Here is a 21,910-nt window from a genome sequence, read left to right on the forward strand (position 1 = left end):
GATATTGCTGGATCAAAGGATATGTACAGTTTGATTGCCCTTTGGACAGAGTTCCAAATGGCTGTCCAGAAGGGTTGGATCAGTTCACAACTCCTACCAACAATGCATTAGTATTCCAATCTTTCTGTATGTTCTCCAACATTTATAATTTTTCTTTTCTGTCATGTTACCCAATTTGATAGGTGTGATGTGGTACCTCACAGTAGTTTTAATTTGTATTTCTCTAATTATTAGTGATTTAGAGCATTTTTTCATGTGATTGTAGATAGCTTTAATTTCTTCATCTGAAAGCTGCCTGTTATATCCTTTTGACCATTTCTCAATTGGGAAATGAGTTATATTCTTATAAATTTGACTCAGTTCTCTATGTATTTGAGAAATGAGGCCTTTATCAGAAACCCTTGCTGTAAAGATTGTTTTCCCAGCTTTCTGTTTTCCTTCTAATCTTGGCTGCATTGTTTTTGTTTGTGTAAAACCTTTTTAATTTAATATAATCAAAATTTTCCATTTGGCATTTCATAACGTCCTCTAACTCTTGTTTAGTCATAAATTCTTCCCTTCACTGTAGATCTGAGAGGTAAACTATTCCTTGCTCTCCTGATTTGCTTATGGTATTACCCTTTATGTTTAAATCACACACTCATTTTGACCTTATCTTGGTATACAGTGTAAGATGCTGGTCTATGCCTAGTTGCTACCATACGATTTTCCAGTATTCCCAGCAGTTGTTGTCAAATAATAAGTTCTTATCCTAGAAGCTGGAGTCTTTGGGTTTATCAGATGGTAGATTACTATAGTCATTGACCACTGTCTTGGGTACCTAATCTACCACTGATCCACCACTCTGTTTCTTAGCCAATACCAAATAGTTTTGATGATTGATGCTTTATAATACAATTTTGGATCTGGTATGGCTAGGCTACCTTCCTTTGTATTTTTTTTTCCATTAATTCTCTTGATACTCTTGACCTTTTGTTTTTCCAGATGAGTTTTGTTATTATTCTTTCTAGCCTATAAAATAATTTTTTTGGTAATTTGGTTGGTATGGCACTGAATAAATAAATTAATTTAGGTAGAATTGTCATTTTGATTGTGTTAGCTCATGGTCTAACCATGAGCAATTGATATTTTCCCAGTTATTTAGATATGACTTTATTTGTATGAAAAGTGTTTTATAATTGTGTTTGTATAGTTCCTGAGTTTGTCTTGGCAAGTAGACTCCCAAATATTTTATACTGTCTTCAGTTATTTTAAATGGAATTTCTCTTATCTCTTGCTGCTGAGCTTTGTTGGTAATATATAGAAATGCTGATGATTTGTGTGGGTTTATTTTAATATCCTGCAACTTTGCTGAAGTTGTTCATTATTTCAAGTAGTTGATTCTTTAAGTATACCATCATATCATCTGCAAAGAGTGATAGTTTTGTTTCCTCATTGCCTATTCTAATTCCTTCAGTTTCTTTTTCTTCTCTTTTCCCTAAAGCTAACATAACATTTCTAGTACAATATTGAATAATAGTGGTGATAATAGGCATTCTTTTTCACCTATGACCTTATTGGGAAGCCTTCTAGCTTATCCCCATTACAGATAATGCTTGCTGATGATTTTAGATAGATACTACTTACCATTTTAAAAAAAGCTTCATTTATTTCTGGTACTGTATTTTGTCAAAAGCTTTTTCTGCATCTATTGAGATAATCATCTAATTTCTGTTGGCTTTGTTATTGATATAGTCAGTTATGCTAATGGTTTTCCTAATATTTAACCAGCCCTGCATTCCTGGTATAAATCCTACCTGGTCATAAATTGCTGTAATCTCTTTGCTAATATTTTATTTAAAGTTTTTGCATCAGTATTCATTAGGGAAATTGGTCTATAATTTTCTTTGTCTGTTTTGCCTCTTCCTTGTTTAGGTATCAGCACCATATTTGTGTCATAAAAAAGAATTTGGTAGGATTCCTTCTTCACCTGTTTTTCCAAATAGTTTATTTAGTATTCGAAATAATTGTTCTTTAAATATGTGGTGGAATTCTTTTGTAAATCCATCTGTCCTTGGAGATTTTTTCTTATAAAGTTCATTGATGGCTTGTTCAATTTTTTTTTCTAAAATAGGGTTAAGTATTTTATTTCCTTTCTGTTAATCTGGGAAATTTATATTTTTATAAATATTCATCCATTTCACTTAGATTGTCAGATTTATTGGCATGCAGTTGGGCAAAATAGCTCCTAATTGCTTTAATTTCCTCTTCATTGGTGGTGAATTCACTCTTTTCATTTTTGATACTGGTAATTTGTTTTTCTTCTTTCTTTTTTTAAATCAAATTAACCAAAGATTTATCTATTTCATTGTTTTTTTCACAAAGCGAGCTTAGTTTTATATATTAGTTAGTTTTCTTACTTTCAATGTTATTAATCTGTCCTTTTATTTTCAGAATTTTTAATTTGGTGTTTAATTGGTGATTTTTAATTTGTTCTTTTTCCAGCTTTTTAAATTGCATGCCCAATTCATTAATCTACTCTTTCTTTGTTTTATTCATGTAAGTATTTGGAAATATAAAATTTCCTCTAAGTACTTCTTTATCTGCATCCCATAAATTTTAGTATATTGTATCATTATTCTCATGAAATTATTGATTATTTCTATTATTTGTTGTTTGACCCACTCATTTTTTTTTCTGTTTGGTGAGGCAGTCGGGGGGTTAAGTCATTTGTCCAGGGTCACACAGCTAGTAAGTATGAAATGTCTGAGGCTGAATTTGAACTCAAGTCCTCCTGACTCCAAGGCCAGAGCTTTATTCACTGACCCACTCATTCTTTAGGATTAGATTAATTTTTGATCTATATTTCCATGGCTGTTTATTACATTTAATTTTCATTGCATCATGATTTGAAAAGGATGCATTTAAAATTTCTGCCTTTCTGCATTTGATTATGAGGTTTTTTGCCTTAATACACGGTCAGTTTTTTGTAGATGCCATGCACTGCTGAGAAAATGATATATTCTTTTCTATCCCCATTCAGTTTTCTCCAGAGGTCTGTCATATCTAACTTTTCTAAAATTCTATTCACCTCTTTAACTTTTTTCTTGTTTATTTTGTGTTTACAGTTATCTAGTTCTGAGAGGGGTAGGTTAAGGTACTCTACTAATATAGTTTTGCTGTCTATTTCTTCCTGTAACTCACTTAACTTCTCTAAAAATTTGGATGCTATCCCACTTGGTACGTGTATGTTTAATGTTGATATTACTTAATTGGCTATGGTACCTTTTTTTTTTATGGTACCTTTTAGCAAGGTGTAGTTTCCTTCCTTGTCTCTTTTAATTAGATCTACTTTTGCATTTGCTTTGTCTGAGATCAGGATTGCTATCCCTGCTTTTTTTACTCTAGTTGAAGCATAATATATTCTGCTCTAGCCTTTTACCTTTAATCTGTGTGTGTCTCTCTGCTTCAGATGTGTTTCTTGTAAACAACATATTGTAGGGTTCTGTTTTTTAATCCACTCTGCTATCCATTTTATGGGAGAATTTATCCCATTCACATTCATAGTTATGGATTCTAATTCTGTATTTCCCTCCATCCTGTTTTCCCCATTTATACTTTTCTATCTCTTATTCCCTTCCCCTCCTCCTTCCCTATAGGGTAAGATAGATTTCTTTACCCAACTGAGTGTGTATATTATTCCCTATTTGAGCCCAGTCCAGTGAGAGTAAGGTTCACACAATGCTCACCTTCTCCATTCTTTCCCTCTACTTTAGTAGGTCTTTCATGCCTCTTCATGTGATATAATTTACCCCATTCTACCTTCCCTTCCTGTTCTTCCAGTACAGTCCTTTTTTTTTCCCCTTAATTTTTTTTATCACCACGTCAAAATCAACTTATATCCACACCCTCTAAGTATACTCCTTCTAACTGCCCTAATAGAGATACAGTTCTTAAGAGTTACAAATATCATCTTCCCATGTAGGGATGTAAACAGTTAAACCTTATTGAATAACATGTTTTGTTTTGTTTTTCTTTGCCGTTTACCTTTTTATGCTTGTCTTGAGTCTTGTATTTGAAGATTGAATTTTCTGTTTTGCTCTGGTCTTTTCATCAGGAAAGTTTGAAAGTCTCCTATTTCACTGAATGTTCATCTTTTCCCCAGAAAGATTATGCTCAATTTTGCTGGATAGTTGACTCTTGGTTGTAATCCAAGCTCCTTTGCTTTCTGGAATATCATATTCTAAGCCCTCCAGTCGTTTAATGTAGAAACTACTAAGTCCTGTGTAATCCTGACTGTGGCTCCTTGATAGTTGAATTGTTTTCTTTCTGGCTGCTTCTAGTACTTTCTCCTTGGAGTTTTCATTTTGGGATCTCTTTCAGGAAGTGATTGGTAGATTCTTTCAATGACAATTTTACCCTGTGGTTCTAGGACATCAGGGCAGTTTTCCTTGATAATTTCTTGAAAGATGCTGTCTAGTATATATATATAATTTTTTTGATCATGGCTTTCAGGTAGTCTAATAATTTTTAAATTGTCTCTTCTGGATCTATTTTTCAGATCAGTTATTTTTCCAATAAGGTATTTTACATTTTCTTCTCTTTTTTCATTCTTTTGATTTTGTTTGACTGATTCTTGCTGTCTCATAGAGTCTTTAGCTTCTCCTTGCCCAATTCTAATTCTCAAGGAATTTTTTTGTTGTTGCTTTTTGGTGAGGCAGTTGGGGTTAAGTGACTTGCCCAGGGTTACACAGCTAGTAAGTGTCCAAGTATCTGAGGCCGGATTTGAACTCAGGTGGTCCTCCTGACACCAGGGCTGGAGTTCTATCCACTGTGTCACCTAGCTGCCCCAGAATTATTTTCTCCAGTTAAGTTTTTTATCTCCTTTTCCATTTGGCCAATTCTGCTTTTATTTTCTTCAATGTTTCTCCCCCCACCCTCCCACCCCACCCCAATTTGGCCAGTTCTGTCTTTTAAGGATTATTTTCTTCAGTCAATTTTTGTGCTTCCTTTTCTAAGCCGTTGACTCTTTTTTTTCATAATTTTCTTGAATAACTTTCATTTCTTTTCCAAATTTTTCTTCTACCTGTTCTTACTTGATTTTTAAAATCCTTTTTGAGCACTTCCAAGAGAACTTTTTGGGCTTGAGACCAATTAAATTTCCTTTTGAGGCTTTGCATGTATGCATTTTGACATTGTATTTGTATTTTGATTTTCTCTGTCACCAAAGTAGTTTTCTGTGGTCAGGGCTCTTTTTTCTTTTTTGCTCCTTTTAAAAAAGTTGAGCTCTGCTCCTGGGGTACTGGGGGCCAGGGGTCTGATTGCTGTCTTTCTGCATCTGGTCTCTGGGGCTGATGGCTTGCCCACTGAGCTAGGTTGGCCCAGCATAGTGCCTTGGGTTCTGGGGGCTTGCAGTTTGCCTGTTGCTCTGGGACTGGAGGCCTTACTGCTGGCCTGCTGAGCCTGGACCTTGGCATCTCAGTTGTTGATCTGTGCTGTAGCTAAAAGCCTGCCACTGGCTTGCCAGGACATTGCCTGTGCTGGATTGCATTTCTCTTTTATCCAAGTGAGACACACCTTTCCTTGTAAGTTATTTTGGGCTGGAAAGTTTACCTGCATCTTTTTGTGGGTTCTTTCGCTCTAGAATTCTTTTAGAGGCTTGATTTAATGTTGTTTCTGAGCGAAATTGAGGAGAGCTCAGGCAACTTCCTGGCTTCTCTCTACCATCTTGGCTCCTCCCTTTTGCTGTTGTACTTTGGGTAGAAGCAACAACACTTAGAAAATCTACTTAGTGTTTTCAATTTGAGAAATATTCTTGGCTTTTTAAAGGGAACTCCAATTTGGCTCCTTACTCTTCATTTATTTGAAGTGATATTTGGTTATTTTTATATGTGAATTTTATTAGAGAAAATCTTTATTCTTTATTAAGAATTCTTGTCTTCCATATGCTTGGTAGTGAAGCTTGTGATTTGTAATCATTATCACTTGTCAGCAAGCCTTATTGAGTGCCTGCATTGCATTTTTGGATAGACTGGAAATATTTTATAACAGTGAGTCTATGAAACTGTTCCCCTCTAAAGAAATTATTATAACCATGTCTTCTCTTTTTTTAGGGTCTGGAAAATCTTATACAATGATGGGCACAGCCGATCAACCTGGATTAATCCCAAGGCTTTGCAGTGGCCTCTTTGAAAGAACTCAGAAAGAGGAGAATGAAGAACAGAGTTTTAAAGTTGAAGTATCCTACATGGAAATCTATAATGAGAAAGTTAGAGACCTCTTGGATCCCAAAGGGTACAAAAATTTTGATCAAATAATGTTATTTTTTTTCCAGTCTTCTTTTTTTTTTCAGACTATCCTATTTGTTTAATTGGCTTGGCAAAAATGACATTTTCATATGGATATCCATTAGGAATTTATTAATTTTGAATGGATTTTACATTTTTAAAATATGTTTGCACTATAGTAAATTTTTATTCAGTGTATGTTAGACCTGGAGCTAAGTACCTTGGAACAGATAAAGAAGAATAAGACACAATCCCTACTCTTAAATACTACAATGTAGTAAGAGATATGAGCATGTACAGAAATAACTAAAAATAAGATTATGCATGACAATTTAAGGGGAAAAAGGCATTAAATGCTTTGTAGGCTTGGAAGAGGGAGCGATGACTCTGAAGGTTTCAGAAAACTTCATGGAGGAGAAGCCATTTAAATTAGACCTTAAAGGAGGAGCAGGAATTGGGCAAAACTAGAAGCATGTTGTGAAAATCAGCAGTACAAACAGAGGTACAAAGAGGGGCTAGTGAGTGTTCTATGTGGTTAATTGTATCGTTTGGATGGCGTAACGGTGCGTATTGGAATGGCCGATTTGCGGCCAGGTTGTGGAGGTCTCTGAATGCCTCATAAAAAATAAATTTTATCTTGTAAGCAGTGGGAAGCTCATAAATGCTCGAGTAGGGGTTGCCATGATCAAAACTGCAGTTTGTAGTGAATTGGCATCTCTATCCACACTTCTGTCTTGTCAGGTAGAGCCCCTAGATAAAGTGAAGCTGCATGAACTGGAAGGGCGGTTTGGGAGCCCTGACTATTGGGGGATAATAAAAGTATGTGTTTGAGTGTCTGTTCATATTTTTATCTCTCACTGTTACTCCCAGCTTTCATTTTAGTCTAATATAAAATATGATAATGATTTAGTTAAATTAGTACTTGAGCTTTAAAATAACTACATCTTTATGAATCTAGTAGCTACAAGTAGAAGTTAGAGAAGGCCCAGGATTGCCAATGAGAGTCAAAGACAAAATTAGCAGAAGTCTGAAAGATAATGATAGTGACCAATGTTTATGTATTACTTTAAAGTTCTTAAAGTGCTCTGTTTGCATATTTTATCACATTTGGACCTCATGACAATCCCATTTTATGAATGAGGATGCTAAGTTTGAGCTAAGTTAGGTGGCTAGTATGTGGTTGGTTGTCTTCTGTCTATCAGAGGCAGGATTTGAACCCCTGGTCTTCCTGACTCCCTCCTTGATGTTTTCTTGTGTTTTAGTTGATTCACAGTTTTAGAAGTTCCATTGGTGCAGGCAGGGTTCTGATTAGTTGGCCAAGGGATTGAAGCGATTATAAGAATAAGATGTAATGTGACTAGAGAATAGAGAATTGAATTATTTAGTTGCAAATAAATGAAGAAGGAAGGTTGTAGAGGGGAAAGAGAAATGTTTGTGATAGTTTAGGGGAGCAGTGATGGCAGGGATTGATATTTCGGTCTCTTGATTGAACAACTGAAGGGATCAGAGTGAAACCTGAGAGAAGAGAAAAACTGATAGCACACTTCTCTCTATTGGGCTGAAATGGAGTGCAAGCCCTACTGTTCTGTGCCTCCATCAGAAGCTAACCAACCCCGAAAGATGAGACCTACTTCAGAATAGGAAAACAGTGCTGTTTATTCAGTAGGTACTAAGGAGATGTAAACTTGAAAAAACAAACAAACTGAAATAAGATCAATGTCTCATTCATGACAATCATGGAAATGTTATAGAATGGATTATTTGCCACATTATTCTGTCATGCAGATATCATACAGAATGTTAGTTGTTAAAACAAAATAATGGTGGAGAACCTATGAGCCACTGCCTCTTGAATCTAGTTTCATCCGTTCTCTGAGGGCGAGTCCAAAGAGATGCTGTACCCATTTGTACCTTTACTTACTAAATTGCAACAAGCCCGTGAAAGTCTTTAGTGTCAGTGCTCTAAAAAAATAAATGATGCTCCCTAAGTGTTTGAATCTTAGTGTTGATGTTTATACGTGTGTATGTCTGTATCTTTCTTAAAGTCTTTTCTGTCCCTCTGTTTTTCTGTTTCTGTTTCTTTCTCTTCTTGTTTTCTTAATTTATTTATTTCTTGCCATAATGCATTATTGAAGTATCATATGTGTTTTGTTATTTTTCTTGACTGCAGCCTCATGTTTCCTGTTTTGAGGGGAAAAAAAAGCAGATGAATGAAATGTTGATTTATTTTGCCCAGATTAACTAGATAGTATTTACTTATGTGACTCACAATTGATATTTTTCTTTTTAATTCACTCACTACCAGTGGAATAAACCTTCACCATTACAGATATAGACAATGCAATCTTTATTGTTTCTTGTCCTTAGATGTTGTTAAAAGCAAAAACATCAAAAAGAATTTGGAGAAAATTGTGGAATGGTATGATGTTTGCAGAAATATCAATCCCTAATTAATTATAATTTGAACGTAAAATTGTAGCAAATTGAGCAAAGCCTAAAAATAAAATATTAGTGTAATAGTAATAATGGCTAACATTTATGTAGTGCCAACTATGTGCCAGGCACTACGCTAAGCATTTTGTAATGCTTATCTAATTTGATCTCGTAAGAACTCTGGGGGGTAGGTGCTATTATTATCTCCATTTTACAGATGAGGAAACTAAGGCAAATGGGTTAAGTGACTTGTCTAGGGTCCCATAGATAGTAAGTATCTGACGCTGGATTTGAACTCAGGTCTTTCTGATTTCAGGTCTAGTGTTTTTATCTACTGTGTCTCCTACATGCCTCATGAAAGTATGAAAAATACTCTTTCACGTCCAGCTAACAAAGGAACAGCAAAAGAAAATGAGATTGAAAAATTGGTTGTTGTCAGGAGATTGAAATGTTACTTATGTAAAAATTATTTAAATGCTTGATTATTGAAGCTAGAAGACATTTTTTAATGAGAAAAAAAAAGTGTAGCTGATTGATGCATTGAAAAAGTCCAAAAACATGGACAATGGCAATACCTGTGAACCTCCCACCTCCGCAAAGGAGTATGTTGGGGGTATTTTCTCATATATCTCTTTATTTGAGCCCTGCTTGATCTTTATAATTTTGATGAATTTATTTTTGCTTTTTTTGGTCTGTTGTTCCTTACCTCTACATTGTTGTAGTTACTGTGTGTATTTTTTTTCTTGGCTCTTTTTACTCTGTATCAGTTCATATAGATCTTTCTATGCTTCTATGTAGTCATCACACCATTTTGTACGGCACAGTAATATTCCATTACATTGCTGTACCACATTTTGTTTAGCCATTGTTCACTTGATGAACATCTACTTTGTTTCCAATTCTTAGGTATCACAGTGCTGCTTTAAATATTTTGAAGTAGATGGGGGATTTTTTTCTTATTGATAACTTCCTCAGAATAGAAGTCCATAACAGAGACTCTGGTTTAAAGGCTGTGGCCATTTTAGTTACTTTATTTGCATTTTTGTCAGTTTACAGAGTGTGAGTTGAAACCTCAGAATTGTTTTGATTTGAATTTCATTATTAGTGATTTGGGGCATTTTTTTAATGTGTTTGTGAATACTTTACAATTTTTCTTTTGTCAATTATTGTTATCCTTTGACCATTTAGCTACTAGGGAATGGTTATAAGCCGTCATACTCTTACACATATGCATATGTTTGTATTTATATAGGGGTGTGTGTATGTTTGTATAATTGTTTATTTATCTTGGATACCAAACCCTTGTCAGAGAAATTTGATACAAAAAATTTTTTTTCCCATTCAACCACTTCTCTTCTTATCCTAGATGCATTAATGTTTGTGTAGAAGATTTTCAGATTAAGGAATAGATTGCATGGTTTTGTTTTCTTATCCAATCTATCACTCCTTTTCATTTTATTGGATTGTTTAATCCATTCACATTTAAAGTTATGAGTTAGGTTTATATTTTCCTCAATCTGTCTTTAAAATTTTTTTCAGGTAATGATTTTTTCCCTCTTCTGCTTTAAACACAGTATTATTTTTCTTCTGTTACTTTACTTCAGTTCAGTAAACATTAAATGCCTATGTGCCAGGCACTGTGCTAAGTGCTTTAATCTTTAAGGTCGCTTTGTTCTACCTCGCTTCTCACCCGTGATCCTCTTTTCTCATTTGTTACCCCTTTCCCTTTAGGGTTTTATTTATTAATTCCTCTTTTTTGCCTGTTTTTATCTGATCATATGTTTCTTTCCCCTCTTTTTTCCTCTCAGTCAAGTAGATTTCCCCTTCCTATCCTTCAGCTGTTTGTTTGCTTTTTTCATTTAATTTTTTTGTACCTCTTTTTCATTATCCAACTTCTCTTTCTTTTTACTCTAGGCTCTCATTCTCTGATTTATGACTGCTTTAGTTATCTGGTACCTCTTTTTTCTCTGTATTCCTCATGCAGTCAAAGCTTCTAAGGTATCCATTCTAGGCTCACCCCTCTAGGTGCTTTCTGCCACTGAATAATAAGGCTTACCCCATAGATTCTCCTTTTCCTATGTCTGACTTCCAGAACAATGCCAGTCATTACAGTGTCAGAAGACACTGCCCCATTGGGCCCCTCTCCTACCATGTCTTTGCTTATATAGCCCACCATTGATGCATATTCTCTCTTGTTGACCTTTTTTTCCATATTTGCCTAGAACTCTCCTCCTTGTGTCAATATTCTTCTATTCCTCCAGGGGCCAGTTTCCCTGGGGGTTCTAATTCCCCCCTCCTAGGACAAGTAGACTTTTCAGGCTCTGAATTCCCTCAGCCTGATCTAGTGTAAAGTTCTCATTTGCTTTCATGGACTATCTCTCCTCACACAAAAGGCCATTTATCAGTGGAACCCCCTCCTATTGAGATTTAGGGGTTCTGGAACCCCAAAACAGCAACATGCAGGTCCTGCCTGAATGAATTTGGACCACTTGGCCAAGGAAGAATGGAGTCTAAATAGGATAAAGGGTGGGAAGTGGCCTGGGGAGGTTAACAGAACAGAATTGAGAGATGGGGCATGGCCACAATGAAAGGCCTCAGGCTAACGCCAGAGACTTGACCATCTGGGAAAGTCCGTGGTTTTTCCTTTTTGGGGTCTAGATCCCAAAGACATGGTCCTTTCCTTTTAGGGGTTCAGATCCCATCCGCATCATTTCCACCTCCAAAGTAAGGCCTCTTTCCTTTTCCCCTTCCTCTGCACCCTCTCCCCTGAGTAGGCTTTTCTGTTTCTGAGACCACAGTGGTCACCTTCCACTCCTTGCTAGCCCTTAATTTGAACCCTACCCCTACCCCAGTCCCCTTCTAACTATCTCCATGGCTCACTCCTCTCTGTTCTCCTGCTTCTTTCCTACCCCCTTCTAGGTACCCTCCTATGTTGTAATCTAGTCCTACAAAAAACAAAACAAAACATTGATTCACCTGTTGGCAGGATTATCACCATTCTGTTGTCTGTCCTTAATGCCCCCAGTCCGACTCTTCATTGTTATCTCTTAGAGAGAAAAGAAATCTCTTCCTGGTGTCTCTGTTGTCACTGTTTTAGTTACTGTCCTTATGCTGCATTTATTCTTTCCTCTTGCACTTCTGTTGTTTGGAGTGTTTGAGAAGCAAACAATCTCTTCAGTTCTGGTTTTCTTTTAAAAAATATTTTGAACTCTTCTTTACTGAATGTCCATCTTTTGTGGCATATGATTAAGCTCAGATTGTAGGTTTGTTCACCCTGGGCTGCATCCTGAGCTCCATTGTTCTTCTGAACACATTATTCCATTCCTTCCTCCTTTTTTTAGTAGATGTATAGTTTTGCATTATTCAAATGTCCTTTCCTTTGTATTTTGAAGGTCTTTCTCCTGTTGGCTTTAAGAACTTGTTTCTGAATTTAATTGTTAAATTTAACCACCATGGGTTTGTATCCTGGGGTTTTTTTGTGGGGGGATCTATTAATTCTGTGCATGGGAATTTTATTTTATTTTTTTTGGTGAGGCAATTGGGGTTAAGTGACTTGCCCAGAGACACACAGCTAATGAGTGTTATGTGTCTGAGGCCAGATTTGAACTCAGGTCCTCCTGACTCCAGGGTCGGTGCTGTCTCCACTGTACCACCTAGCTGCCCCTGGAATTTTATTTTTTGTGTTCAGAAATTCCTGGGCAGTTCTCTTCTGTTATTTCCTTCACTATGGTGTTAAGATTTTTTGTCCTGTCATTCTTCTGGGAGACTTAAGATTCTTAGGTTGTCTTCACACATTCTGTCTTTAAGATCTGTATGTTTTGCTTGCATAGGGAACAAATTTTCTTTTAATGTTCTTATTTTTTGCTTGTCTTCTAAATTCTCCTTCACTTCTATGTATTACATTCCCAGTCTGTTGTTCTCACTTTTATTTTTTTTGGTGTGGATTGTCATTGCAGATTCAAGTTTTTTTTGAACTGCTCATTATTTTTTCTGTGTAGGACATATATTGTGCTCTCGTAATTCTCATTTCTCTTTTAAACCACTCAGGAACAGTGTGTTGTGGTTCTTTGTTCTCAAATCCCACAGGGTCCTCTGTCTCATCAAGAGTTAAATCATTTCCCTTTGTTTTGCAGTATTTATTCATAGATGTCTGAACTCTGGAGGTTATATCACTTTGACAGATGAGTGGAGGATAGACTGGAGTAGGGAGAGACTTTTGCCAGGGAGGCCATCCAGCAGGTCACTTCAGTAATCTCCATTATGAGAGGAAGAGGAAAGGAAGTAGAGGCATCAATTACAGATGGCCTTCTGAAGGACAGGTTAGCCACAAAGGGGAGAAGAGATAGGGGATGATAACTAGTGGGGATGGATGGATTTAGTGAGGGCAGGAGAGACATGTTTGTATGGAGTAGGGAAACTGCCAATAGGCAAGGAGTTGAAGATAGGTCAAAATAGAAACCACAGACTGTACTTGGCTGAAGATCTTATGTAGAAATATAGCTTCCAGCCACTTCTTACGTTTTTTATTCCCTCTCTGCTGTTGACTTCATATACTCTCTACTCTTTCCTTGCCTATTTTCTATCTCAGCATTTTCTGAACCTTTATGCTGGAATTAATGCCTGAATTTTAACCTTTTAGCACTTTTTTCCTAGATATCACAGTTGAATGAGAAATTTCTACTTTTTTCTTAAACAAAATAAAACACCATTTAATTAACAGTAGGACAAAGTAACAATATTACAGATACTAAATATATAAGAAAAGTTCCTAAATAATAAAATACATCACTATCCACATATAAAATTCGGTCATACTTTCTTACCAGGGCACTGTCAATATCTCTGGTAGAAGGGCACATATGGGAATCTGACAGAAAAGCACATGAGGGAAAAAATGCACATTCTTGGGATACTTCAGAATTCTGGACTGAATATTTTGATGTCATTCATGGAACATCTGTACCACATGAAACTGCTTCTCCGCTTGTTTGTGTTTTGGTCTTTACCACTTGTCACCTGGGCAGATCCTACTCCTTTTCTCTCCTCTGCTGAAATCGTAGCAATAACGAGCTCTTTGAACTTGCCATCATCCTTGAAAGGGTATTTAAAAAGTGTTACTTTTTGCTCTGAAAACCAGTCCTCTTTAAGCCAGAGAATTCCCAAGCTCATCAAATTCTGTGTCACTGGCCTCTATGGCCCCGCTCAGCCAGGTAGATGCTTACCTAGGTGCTCTGTTGTCCAGTCTGAATAGGGCTCAGAGCAACCCAGCTTGGGTTAATTCCTCAAACAAGACAAACAGGCCAGCCAGCTTAATAGACTTTACAGCAGCTGTGATGCTTGTATCCTCATTCTTGTTTTCTTTTTTAAAATTCTGAACTTAGCCCTGCCCCGAAAGTGTAAAGTATATTTCCACAACATACCAGGACACAAAAGAATATTCTTTATGAAACTTTAAATCTCCATTTAATACCACTTGTATGTTTTAAGCACATACTGTGTTCAATTACTTTCAAAACTACTGTTTGTCTGTGCTGTCTTCAGTACTTCCTTGTTCTGTGAATTTTTAAACTATGTGTTTTTAGCTCTCTTTTTTCATCATTACTATTGCTAGCCACCTCCCTCTCCAATGTTTCATTGTAGGTTGTCATTAGACATAACTGGTAATTGCATTGATCAGCATTCCCAAGTCTCTCTCTCTCTCTCTCTCTCTCTTTTTTTTTGGTTTTTGTCTAGGCAATGGGGTTAAGTGACTTGCCCAGGGTCACACAGCTAGTAAGTGTTATGTGTCTGAGGCCGGATTTGAACTCAGGTCCTCCTGAATCCAGGTCCGGTGCTCTATTATTCACTGTGCCACCTAGCTGCCCCCCAAGTCTCTCTTTTAAAAATTTATTTTATTTGTTTATTTTTGTTACATTTTAAGTTCCAGTTGTCTCCCTCTCTCCTCCCTCCCTTTCCACCCCGCACTAGAGAAGGCCACCATTTGACATAGATATATATGCACGCACACACACATACACACACACAAACACACATACACACACACAAAAGCATACTATGCATACTTCTGTTTATCATTTTTTTCTGTGGAGGTAGATAGCATCTTCCTTCATAGGTCCTTTGTAGTTGATTTGTGTATTTATAAAACTCTTAAGTCATTCACAGTTGTAGAATTCCTAGGTCTTTCAGAGTTGTTTTTCTTTATAGCATTGTTGTTCTTGTATAAGTTATTGTGGCTTTTGGTATTTCTTAGAGCCCAGTAATATTGCATGATATTCATGTACCACCATCATTTGTTCAGCTATTCTCTATTTGTATAATTGCTAATCCTCTGTATTACCTATGTATCTTATCTTTATAATAGTCTATAAACTGTATTAGGACAGAGTCCATCTCTTATCTAAACTTTTATTTCTCTACTGCCTGATAGAATCTTATTCCATTCTGGACATATGTCCAGCCTTATCTCTCTTACTTCCAACACGAACCCTTCAATGCTAGTGGGTTGGTCTAAACACTGTCCTCTTGATGTTCATGTCTCTGTCTGCTTGTATCACTCATTCACCTTGCCTATAGTCTCCTCCTGTGCTCTTATGAACTATTTAAAAGCATCCCATTATCACTGTGCCTGGTGATCTCTTTTGGAGAGAGTGGAATGTAAACGCTAAGGGGAGGAGAACACAAGGAGTTCTAGAGGTCTCATCTGTACAACTCCTGACATCTGTGTACTGCCACGTATGCAAATTTATTTCTCATGTGTGTGTCACATGGATACACATGCATATTTTAAAGTTCCTTGAAGTCAGGGAACATATGCTATGTTGTGATATTTTTTTAATCTTCAAAGTGCTCAGTAAATATTTTCTGATTTTATTATCGATCCATATTAAATGTTAATGGTACAGTAATTCATATTTATATAGTACTTTAAGGTTCATTGAATACTTTCCTAAATAGCATTGTGAGTTTGGTAAGCTAAAACATTATCATCTCCATTTTTTAGATAAGGAAACTTATCCTCTGTGAGAAAACTTTTTTCTCTTTCTTTCTTTCTTTCTTTCTTTCTTTCTTTTCTTTCTTTCTTTCTTTCTTTCTTTCTTTCTTTCTTTCTTTCTTTCTTTCTTTCTTCCTTTTCCTTCCTTCCTTCCTTCCTTCCTTCCTTCCTTCCTTCCTTCCTTCCTTCCTTCCTTCCTTCCTTCCTTCCTTCCTTCCTTCCTTCCTTCCTTCCTTTTTTTTTTTGAAAACAGAAAGCTTCCAAGAATAGAAATTAAGTCACTTATTTATGGTCACAGAGTTTGTAAGAGTTAGAACCAGAATTCAAACTCATGTCTGCATGAATCTACCCTCTGTCTATAAATTGGTGCTGTTTCCATTTTGCTGCTTGACCTAACAGATTAAAGGTGACCTAAACAGAAATAAAGTGAAATATAAATACTGTTTACCCCGTGCTCATTTTTTTCTCCTCTTGCTTGATGTATATGGGTTATACATCAAATATATATATTATATGTATTATATGTGTTATAGATTTTTCTCATGCAGAAATCCTTTTTTGCAAAGAGCTTTCTAAATTTAGAAATAGTTTGAATTAAAAGAACAGTCCAAGAAAAAAGTTAAGCCAGTAAGATTAGATAATTCTCAAAATACCTGACCTCCGCCCCCCCCCGGACAATAATGAAACCTTTTAGATTTTAGATTTACAATGAACATTTATTGAACCTCTGACCTTTGTCTGGCAGTGTATGATGTGCTTCATAGACTATTTGGGCTTACTGATTTTGCATTCTTAGCATTCCTTTGTGGTGGTAAAGTCATCCTGCAGCTTTCCTTTAGAGTGATATACTACTTCATCACAAACTATCTTTGTCAGTCAGTTTTCCACTTTAGGTTTCTAGCAAGCATAAATGCTTCTGGGGTCAGGCCAGCTGGTTTTTATTGATTTGAATCTTTATTGAATTGAGAATCCTTTCTTATGAACCTTTTTGCACTTTTCTTTTTGAGATTACACTACTAGAATTAGTCGTTTGTTTTTAAGTGAATTATTGTTTCTTTGTGAACAGAAGCCGTCAAACATTGAAAGTCAGAGAACACAACGTACTGGGTCCTTATGTTGATGGGCTTTCTAAACTGGCTGTCACAAGTTACAAGGTAAAGACCATTTATGTGAAATATTCTAATTTATCATTTGTCGTGTTTTGTTGTTTCAGCTTTTCCTGTAACTGATTGTAACTTTTGTAAGGGATGAGGGCTCATTAAGAAGCAAAACCTGTGTACTGTTATCATGTAACTCACAAAAAGCTTTCCCCCTCCAACAGAATTGTCTCTCTCTGTGCCCTTCCGCTGTACCCCTCACTCCCACCCCTTCCTTTATTTTCTAAAGGTAGACTTTGCTGGTAGGATATATGATGGAGGGAAATGATTTTGATAAAGGTGTCTTTAGCTGAGCTAATTTATATTAACTGTTAGCTTATTATTTAGAATTCAAAGGCTATTTTCAGATCTAGGAGTGTTCTTGCTATCTAATGGTTTTTTTTAAATTTTTGTTTTTGTTTTTTGAGGATCACATGAAATACAATGTATTATGAAAGTATTTTAGAAAATGATTGAGGCAGCATATTTTTTTCTTCAGTGTTCTTTTTTCCATTTGGACAATTGTATTTTTAAGGACTTGTTTTCTACAGTTAATTTTTGTCTTTCCTTTTCCAAGCTATTGACTGTCTCTTGTATACTTCTCCTTTCTTTTACCAATTTTTTCTTTCACTTCTTTCATTTGACTTTTAAAATCTTCTTGACCTCTTCCAAGAAGGTTTTTTGGCCTTGAGACAAGTTTGTATTCCCCTTTGAGGTTTTGGATGTGGGTATATTGACAATGCTATCCTTTTCTGAATTTATGCCTTGAACTTCCCTGTCCCCATAGTAAGAATCTATGGTCATTGTCTATTTCTTCTTTTTGCTCTTGGTGTTTTCCTATTTCCTGACTTTTAAAAAAAGTTGAGCTCTCTTGCTGGAGTGCTGGGGGTACTGACACAAGCTTCTTGTGCTGGGATCCCAGGACCTAGTGACTGGCCTTGTGTGCTGGAGCCTCAGGTGCTACCAGTGGGAGGCTGTAGGGTTCTGGCAGCTCACCTGATGTTAGGCTGGGGTGAGCAACACAGGAGCCTTTGGGGTGGGGGTGGGGAGTCTGGCCCCTGGGGGGACGCCTGCTCACCCAGGCCTGGCACTTGAATGTTTGGCTTCTGCTCACCTGGGCCTTGCAGTTGGATGTTTGGCTGCTGGAGGATGTTTGTCATCCTAGAGCTTTGCCTCCTGGAGTTGTGCTTCCCAGAGCTGTGGTGAGGCATTGGGAGATTTGGCTGCTGGAGAACACTACCACACATGGTGGTATTCCAAGATGTTGTATACTGGTTCCTCTGCCTGCACTGAGGTAGTTGGGGGGGGGGTCCTGGTGTTTGTGCTTGCCTGCTTCACCACCCTGGGGCTCAGGATCTCTTCCTGGTTTGCTGAGGTGAGGCTTGTCTCTCGCTTGCTGCGATGCCTCCCATCTTGTACTACTCCCTCTCCCCTAGAGCAAGAGGGGCCTTTCCTGTTAATCCCCCAACCTTCCTGGGCTACAAGACTGCTGCACTCCATCTTTCTGCTGGCTCAGCTGCTCCAGAGTTTTTCCTGGGGCAATATTTTCTGGGCTTCCAGAGGCTAATAAGGGAGGGTGAGAGTGATTTACTTTTTACTCCGCCATCTTGGCCCCTGGAAGCGGAAGTCAAGGCAGCACGTTGTCAAGTCAACAAGCCAGGTCAACAGGCATTTATTTATTCATTCATTCATTATTTTCCAGTGACCTTGGGCAAGTTATTTCATCTCTCTGAGATTCATGTCCTTATTTTAAAATTGAGGGTATAGGAATAACTAATCGCAGAGGTTGCCAGGCAGTTATTTTTTTTAAACTGGTATTATTTTTATAGCACAAGTCATTTGAGAATGGCTAAAGAGTTTGAGTCTTGCCTCTGATACTTACCTATACCCTGGGTAAGTGACTTAAGCTTTCTCAGCCTCAGTTTTCTCATCTATAAAACATAGTAGCTCCTACTTCACAGAATTATTGTGAAGATCAAATGGAATCATGCATATACAATGCTTTGCAAACCTTTTAGTGTTATGTAACTGTTAGTTATTATTATGAAGACAAAAATAAGAGGGAAACTTTTGATAGAGACCTTAAAGAAATTATAAAGTTTAAAAATATTTTGATTTTTTAGAAACCAGATACTAGATCAGATAGTGGTAGGTAAATGTGGGCTGAATAAGATGGTACATTAGATTTAGCATCATCAGATTTAATCCACCTTAAATCAAGTTTGACAATTTCCAGCTGCTGACCTTTTTGGTTTTTATTTTGCTGATCTTTTCCCCCTCATTTTCTCATTCTCAGATCTTATTTATATGACCTTTTATAGTTAATGTTTATGGTTCCAAGAGTATCTTTCTGTGTCATGTTGAGTAGTTTTCCTCAAAGATCTTTTTCCTCATTCATCATTGTCTTTATTTGCAAACCCTGTTCTGTTACAAGAAATGTGATTACACTGAATATCTCTGTACAATAAGAAACTACTGAATCCAAACTGTGGATTAGGAATCAAAAGATATTCAGTTTAAAAAAAAAAATCATTCAGATAGAATTTGGACGATTTCTAGGAGTACTTTGGAGTGGGATTTTATTATTTTAACTTTCAGTGATTTCATGTAATTTAACTTTTCTTCTTAAGGCCTCTTGCCTTGTTAGGCTTATCTTTTAGTTTATTATTTAGCGACATGTGTGTGTGCGCGCGCACGCGCATGTGTGGTGGCCTGTTTAAAAACTTTTGTTGTAGGTAAGACTGTTTACAGAATGTTTACCCTATTCAGCATGTTGAGCAGTCTTTGATTTTGTTCATTTCTGTATCACTGGTGAATGAAATAATTAATGTAGTGGCTATAAATTTTATTCAATAAAAATTTGAAAAAAATAGTGTACTCTACAACTTGTGTTTCCCTCACTGGACTACTTTTTGTTATTAACGTGAATTTTCTTTATTAATGTCCATTATTTCTCCAAATTGCAAAATATTTATTTCATTCAGTGGGTCTTAGCTTCCTCTTCTCCAGAATTCAAAAGCCCTCTAAATTATCCCCTTTTCTCTCTTGAGGTTGCTCTTCTTGCCAGGTCTTCTTCATTATTTTTGGACCTTTGATCTCCTTTCCTCTTCTTTTCTCCAGGCATCTGTACTTTTGACATTTCCTTCTCTGTCTTGTCTTTAACCTTTTCTTGTCCAGTGAATCCATGGACACCCATAAACACGTCCATTTAAGACACGTTCATTTGATGTTGACCACATGTATCTCTTTACCCTCAAATTCCTAAAGTCATCTATAGCTTCCATTTCCTACTCATTTCTCATCGCTTGTTAATCATGCTGTAAACCTCATTATTTTGAAACCACTCACTCCGACGTTACCAATAATCATCAGGCTTCTGGTTTTGTCAGCCGTTTTTTAGTCCTCGTTATCCTTGCTACAGCTGTTGATAGTGTTGCCCATTTCCTTCTTCTGCATACTCTGTTGGCTCTTCTTCAGTCCTTGTAACTATTCCTCTGTACTTGCCTTTGCTGGCTCCTCAATCAGTAGGCAGTTAGTAAGCATCTGCTGCTTGCCGGGCCCAGGGAATATTCACCTACTCAAATGGTTCTGTTCTAAATGTTTCCTCTAACCTGCACACTGCAGTCCATCCAAGGTTACCCATCCTTTGTGACTCTCATCCATCCATGTCCTGACAGAAGTTCATGAGGGGGTCTCCACCCAACTTGGTGAAAGCCTTCCTTGCTTTCTCCTGATATGCCAAGGATGGCAGTGGAACAGTCAGGCTCTTCATCTATAACCCTGGGTCCTTGCCAAGTGACCAGCCCATCTTTTCTTCCTTTTGTTCGTTCCCTTGATGACATCTTTTACTCTAGCTCTTCAAAGTTCCTTATTGATTATATGTTGCAGCCTGCTTATCCACCCTGTGCACCTCTCCTTTGTCTTTTGGATGGGTTCCTTATCCCTGCGTGTCTTCAAGCGAACACTTGTACACTTATCAGGGGTACTGTAGAGGGACCATGTTCTGTGTTCAGTAGAGTGCTGGATTTTGAACCAGGAAACCAATAAAGTTTCAGTTCCTCACTCAGATTTTTTTTAGTTATGTGGCCATTGGCATTTCACTTAGCCTTTCTGACTTCAATTTTCTTCATCTGTAAAATAGGTATAATAAGGTTGTTGTGAGACTTTCGTAAGATAGGATTGTATACAAAGTATGTTAAAAACAGTAAAGCAAAATATAAATGTCAAGTGCTTTTTATTTTTATTATTAGAGGAAATTTCTCTTCAGTTATGGGTTGGACTTAATGATCCCTGAGGTGTATAGTCTAACTTTGAAACCTTGTGACTAGGGTGTGAAGCCTTGAACTGTCACTTGCTAGCTTTAAGACTTAGTGTAATTAATTTAATGACCAGAATTAATATTTTTCGTTGGAATTGGAATAATAGTACCTGTCCTGTTTGTCTATGGAACTGATTTTAGGCTCAAATGAGACAAGATTATTGAAAGTGCTTTGAAAAATCCTCTTCCCATACCTCGGTAATTTAATTTATTTCAGAACTCTGATATGAAGTTAAGACCTACAGTACTTCAATTTTTTTCTCTTCTGGGCTTAACAAGCATCAACAGACAAACATTTCACTATGTGAAAGAAAACAGAAACAAAATCATATGTGAAACTGTGAACTTATATTAGAAGTGCATATTTAATTTGAATTAAATTTTTTTAGTAATCAGACAATTTTTTTTTCTCCCTCACACACTTTGCCCAACTGGATTGAAAAGAAAAATCAAAACCCTTTAAAATAAATATACATAGTCAAACAAAACAAATTTCCATATTGGCCATGTCCAAAAATGTATTTTTCAAAAACTCTTCTGTCAGGAGGTAACCAGATAACATTTCTTCATCATCAGCTGTCTGGAGTCATGGCTGATCATTTTGTTGGTTAGAGTTCTTAAATCTTTAAAATTATTCATTTTTATAATATTGTTGTTATCAGATAGATTGACCTCCTGGTTCTGTTCACTTTGCTCTATGTCAGTTTATACAAATCTTAAGGTTTGGGGGAATTCCCACTGCTCTGGAACATTGCTGTTCTGGACC

The 21,910-nt window shown here is 36.7% G+C and overlaps 1 protein-coding gene across 1 annotated transcript in view; it reads left to right on the forward strand.

The window, feature by feature from the left end:
* The window catches only part of KIF13B (kinesin family member 13B), a 250,412-nt gene that overhangs the window by 85,065 nt on the left and 143,437 nt on the right, over positions 1 to 21,910 (forward strand). Inside the window, 2 exon segments of the mRNA XM_020988799.2 lie at positions 6,093 to 6,273; positions 16,757 to 16,844. Of these exon segments, the coding sequence (XP_020844458.1) occupies positions 6,093 to 6,273; positions 16,757 to 16,844 (269 nt within the window).

Source organism: Phascolarctos cinereus, unplaced genomic scaffold (assembly GCF_003287225.1).
Source record: "Phascolarctos cinereus isolate Bilbo 61053 unplaced genomic scaffold, phaCin_HiC Scaffold_2;HRSCAF=192, whole genome shotgun sequence".
In the NCBI taxonomy this organism is placed as follows: domain Eukaryota; kingdom Metazoa; phylum Chordata; class Mammalia; order Diprotodontia; family Phascolarctidae; genus Phascolarctos; species Phascolarctos cinereus.